Source organism: Olea europaea, chromosome 22, assembly GCF_002742605.1.
Source record: "Olea europaea var. sylvestris chromosome 22, O_europaea_v1, whole genome shotgun sequence".
NCBI classification, from domain to species: domain Eukaryota; kingdom Viridiplantae; phylum Streptophyta; class Magnoliopsida; order Lamiales; family Oleaceae; genus Olea; species Olea europaea.
Window position 1 is genome coordinate 5827921 of NC_036258.1, and position 5351 is coordinate 5833271.

At 32.7% G+C, this 5351-nt stretch overlaps 1 protein-coding gene across 2 annotated transcripts; it reads right to left on the reverse strand.

The window, feature by feature from the left end:
* Positions 1-378: 378 nt before the first annotated feature.
* LOC111371526 (probable WRKY transcription factor 48) lies at positions 379-3219 on the reverse strand. 2 transcript variants are annotated; one of them, XM_022993566.1, is made up of 4 exons: positions 2703-3219; positions 2332-2475; positions 1662-2120; positions 379-573 (listed from the first exon to the last, which is right to left on the reverse strand). In XM_022993566.1, the coding sequence occupies exons 1-3, from the start codon at positions 3101-3103 to the stop codon at positions 1691-1693; spliced, it is 975 nt and encodes a 324-aa protein (XP_022849334.1). In that variant the 5' UTR covers positions 3104-3219; the 3' UTR covers positions 379-573; positions 1662-1690. The 2 variants fall into 2 exon arrangements, with proteins under 2 accessions (XP_022849334.1, XP_022849333.1); XM_022993565.1 differs by lacking the exon at positions 379-573 and having other exon boundaries at positions 1451-2120.
* Between the last annotated feature and the right edge of the window lie 2132 nt (positions 3220-5351).

The window sequence follows — 5351 nt, forward strand, 5'->3', positions numbered from 1 at the left end:
TGATGAATTCTAAAAATAAAACCAAAAAAACTTCCCCCCCTTTTTTTTTTTTTTTTTTGTGAAGTTTACATTTTAGTGCTGATTTAAAAATTAAAAATAAATCTCAACCACGTATATGCATCCACACATCAAATTAAAATGGATCGCATAGTTAAGGTACATCCACATATACTAGAGCTAATTACGTCTATGTACTGTTACGTTTCAATTTTAATAAACTGGTAGGATCCATGTCTAAACGTCTACCTTTTAATTTTAATTTAAAAAAACCCCGAAATTAGCTCATTCTTTCTTGTTAAGATATAAAGCATCTATGGTGTGTGATATTCCAAGGATGGAGAAGTTAAAAATGTTGGCAAGAAATCTTGTTTAGCTAGAAGTAGAAATCATTTCTGTTAAACATTTGTTGCAAGAGACCTTCACCAAATTATATATAAATGTATATGTAACATAGACCTTCAAAAACTAGCTAGAGATATTTCTCTTAAATTCAGTATTCTATGCTATACATTCTTAATTGAAGAAAGGGGATCACTGTCAGTTGATATATATATTGATTCTTCCACGCAGCTCCTGCATACAAGTTTCAAACAGAATTTGCATTATTATTTCACAAATTTAGCAAAATTTCCCATTTATATGGAGGTGAAGAGTCATCAATGTTAATGATAAATCTTACATTGAATAACGATGAAATACATACAAAACAAGGTCTTGAACTGTACATCTTAACAATACTACCTTTTAAGTGGAATCCCAAACTTCAACGAGCAATTTGATCTAACTAAGACTCGAACGAGCACATGAATTTTAAGATTTATATTCTCAAACGAGTCTCCTCATACGAAAGCATGTTAAGGTTAATTCCACATCAAATAACAATGAAATAAGTACATAATATATATGAGTTTCAGTTGCTTCTGTTAACAAAATTGACATTTTAAGATGGATATCGAAGTCTTAGTCCTTGTTTGGTTTAGCTAAAAAGTCGATAAAATCTAAATCAAAGTTTACAATTAATTTTAACCATACATTTCATCAAATCTACAACTTTTATCAACTTCATACCCACACATTTTATCAAATGTTATCAAATTTTTAAAAAAACCAAACACTGGCCTAATAATCAAGCAATGTACGGTGACACAACCAGTTTTCCCGAAAACCAATGCTAGTGGGAGATGTGCAATCAAACTCTTTTATCACCCAAGATCAAGATTAGGAATCGAGTCAAGCACTATTTATTTGAGCATTACTTTTTGTCCACTGGCTTAATGAAGCAATGCTCTTGTATCAACTCGGAGCTATTGCAATCAGAAGGAGGGTATAAATGCTCATTAAGAAACCCTAACCCTAAATTTTTCTGGAGAATACATCGATGATCTGATACATATATGTGAACAATACATATGCATGCATGCACTCACTCAAAAAAATAACAAAAGGAATATGAGAAAATTAAGTAGCACTCTTAAATATTAGTAGAATTTAATGAAGTACAAGAAATAAGCAAGAAAATTAATTAATCAACAAACTAGTACCTCCATGAGCTAAAAGCTAGTAATTTACATGAAAATAATGGATTTCTACGTGAAAATGAAGAGGGCTTATGCCTAAAGAAAATCCCAATTACTTCTTTTGTCAGTAGGAAAATAACATACCAAGATCCACAGTAAGGTGAATTTCCCTTTTACTCCTCCTTTGTCTCCTTTAGAATTCGTGAAGGTAGCATATCTTCAAGAAGTCCATGGTCTCTGGCTAAAGGAGCTGCAGAGGGGTAAAAAGGTCTTTCTTGATGTGGTGGAGGAACTAAGGAATTAGCATAGGTGAAACTCAAAGGTGGTGCCAAATTACGGAAATAGGGTTGTTGCTGAATTTGATGCTGTTGGTTTTGGTAATGAATCACTTGAGGTATGGTGAAAGAAGAACAACCACCACCACCACCACCACCACCATAAGAGGTGTTTTCCGACAAAATTCCAAAGCTTCCACGAGGAGTTATAGGACACGGGTGTGTGTGGGTACCTTCATAGGTTGTGACAACTATGGATGGATCCTCAAATGATCTTTCAACTCTTTTCTTCACACCACATGCTGTACTAGTGCAACGATAATAACTCCTGCACAAAAAAAATAAAAATAAATAAGTAAATCATAACCCCACAAATTAATTTTAGCGAAATCTACTCATAATCATGAATATCTTTATGTCACTTTTCACTCCCTTATCAAAATAGGCAAAAAAATGATTAAAATTGAAAAAGTGAAAAACAAGAATACATACACAAGAATGTATCTATAAGTAGTGTGTATAATCGTGTGTGAATATACCTAGGAAAGGGGCTGTTTTTCACAGCCTTTTGGCCGTACTTTCTCCATCTGTATCCATCATCCAAATGTTCAATTTCACTCTTTGTCATGAACGCAAATCTCGGTTCTCTTTGCCTCTTTTGGTTCTTCTTTTTGGGTTTCAACCTAAAGTTACCAATGAAAATTTAACTTTTTCTACCACTTAAACAAGCGAATAAAAGACAGAATATGAGCATAATCAAATCCCTTGTATTTAAAGTAATCAGAACATGCACAACAGAACACTCTTTTAATCCCGTGTTGAACCTCATCGTATAAATGCTTAAGAGGATCTAAAAATTGGGAACTTTATCTTTGTACACATTAAAAAAGAAAAAGGGAAAAAGGCTCACTGTTTTTTGGTCTTTTCTTGGTCGATTTCTTCTTCTTCTTCCACAGTTTTACTCTGTTTATCATTAGCAGCTTCAGTTGAAGATGAAGACATAGACGAAGAATTCGGGCTGGCCGGTGTGTTGACCACTTCAGACGATTCCGGAACAGTCGAAGGCGGTGATGGAAGTAGCTGTGACTGTAGTGGAATCACCGGCGGCGTTTGAAGTAAATCAAATATAGAAGGGCTAGTAAAATCTTGAACATTCAGCATGTCTATTAAGCCTAAAGAACCCTTCTGATCTACCTCACACGGCATGTCAAATATGCTATTTGCCATGAAAAAACTGTTTGATGGAATCATCTGATGATTCTGATCGGAAAGTGATGCGTTTTCAGTTGAATTATCCTCTTTCTTCTCCATGGATTTGATTATAAGCACAAATTCTCCATTTAATTTTAGAGAGAGATGTTTTCTTTTGATTTGATTTGTTTCGTTCTCTGGGTTTTGAAGTGTGAAGTGAGTTTATGCATAGACTTTCATAAGGTGCTTTTCTGGGTGGGTTTTGGACTACAGATTGGCCCCACAAACTTTTTTTTGTTTTAATAATTAATCTCCTTACCCTTTTATTCTTTTATGGCTCACTCATGAGGTAGATCGTACTATCTATAAACTGGTCAAAGTAATATTTTTTAAATAATGATTTTTAAGAAAATATATGGTTAAAAAATAGTTTTAAATACAAAATATTTTATCGTCTGAAACGTGTGGTTAAAATGAACGTGTAGAAATTTTCATTTTTTTTTTCAAATAATGATTGTCAAATGGGGGCTTAATAAAGATGAGATCAAAAAATTTATTGTATAATAGATGTTATAAATTTATCCCATAAATCTAAGTTAGAATCGAAAAATTTTGTTGTAAAATTGAAATTATTAATTTATTGAGGTTATACTACAATTCTTATTTTCTTTATTTCTATAAGTGATTCGAGAAAACATTTAAAAAAGAAAAGTCCCAACTACAAGCATGAATATACTACCTTCAAAAATCTTTTAAACGATCTTACATAAATATTATATTTGATTAGAAAAAGAAATAGAAGTTATCCCAAACAGGCTCTAAACTGATTGTCCATTCTTAAAAAATGAGTTTCTTGACATTATGCAGATATCGAAAATGAACTGTGAAAAAATGTAGCTAAGAAGTGATGGTCAAATACGACTAAAAATTTTCTTTACTATCTTTTCCACGAAGTGCAGGTTAAAAGTGACCGGAGAAGTGCCGGTGGACTGTTGGTACGGAAGCTTAAACGGTGGGGGCCGTCGGCTTTTAATGCTAAGAACCGACCAGACAGTGGTCCAGCAAATTTTTTTGACATTTTTCTTAAGCGAGACGGTGACTCGTAACTGGTTATTTTGTGTGAATAGTTTTTCTGAATTCATCTAAAATTGAGGGAAAAAGAGATTTAAGTGGTGTTCATCTTGGAATTTGTTTTTACCTTTAATTCCCCTTAACTTTATCCGAAATTCATTCATCGGTGATAAGAGAATGTCAATTATGCCCTTTTCTTCTATGAATTTGAAGGGTTGTCCCGTATTTGTTACTATCGATGACAATCTGAGAAGAGCAAGTAAAGTTAGCCTTATCACCAAGCAAACTTTAGGACTCGTAACGTTTACTATGGTCTTCCACGTAATAGAAGTTATTTTATTTAATATTTCGTTGGAATGACCTTAACTGCATGACGTTTGTGTAGTTGTGTCTGTAGCGGAAAGTTTCCAACCTTTCATTTGTATTGTACACGTTGATGTTGAACAAAAACTTCAAATTTAAGAGTAAAATGGATGATTATACTCTTATTTTAAATTTGAATTAATTTCACGAATTTCGATTCTAGGACTCATATTCGTTATTAATTCTAAATACATTTACCGATTACGTTTACAAATAGAAAAAAAACTTAAATGGTAAAGATGAATCAAACGAAACGACGTAATTCCTTATCATTTATGGTGATGCTTCCTAAGGTTATGGCCTTCTCCACTTTAGGTTGATAGATCCATGGGTGGGTATGGTGTTAGGACCCTCACCTTTTTAAGCTATAATATTTGCATGGTCTACACAATGTATACTCATTATGATAATATTGAGATAACAAAATTGGTGCAATATAGATTATAACCACTATTCAGGGTCCCAAATTTGGTAGCTGCAACCATCAAATGAATTCACAACTCATCCACGTTTCTTTAATAAAATTAAGTTATTTGAGCAAACGAAAGTGCTTATTTGAAAATAAAGTTAATAATTGGTTGATAGATAATAGTCGTAACCCAAACTAATAGAGTAGCGGATAATTTTTTAGTTAGAGTCGAAGGATGAATCATGTACAGACGAGTTTTTGTCGTAATCTACGTTGCATTAAAAGGGCAATGAAGGAAGTGTAATTCAATTTAAGTAATGTGGGAACAAAATCAATGAAACTTATCACATTACATTTCACATTTGCAGATTTCTTAATAAGAATAAATAAAATGACATTTTGTACGTTTGTTTTGTTAATGTAGGAACTCGCACTTTTATGTATATGAATGAGCATTTATTGATCGCCATATCCATTGTCTTTAACTTCTTCCCATGTATTTATTGCATTACCAGAATTTTTATG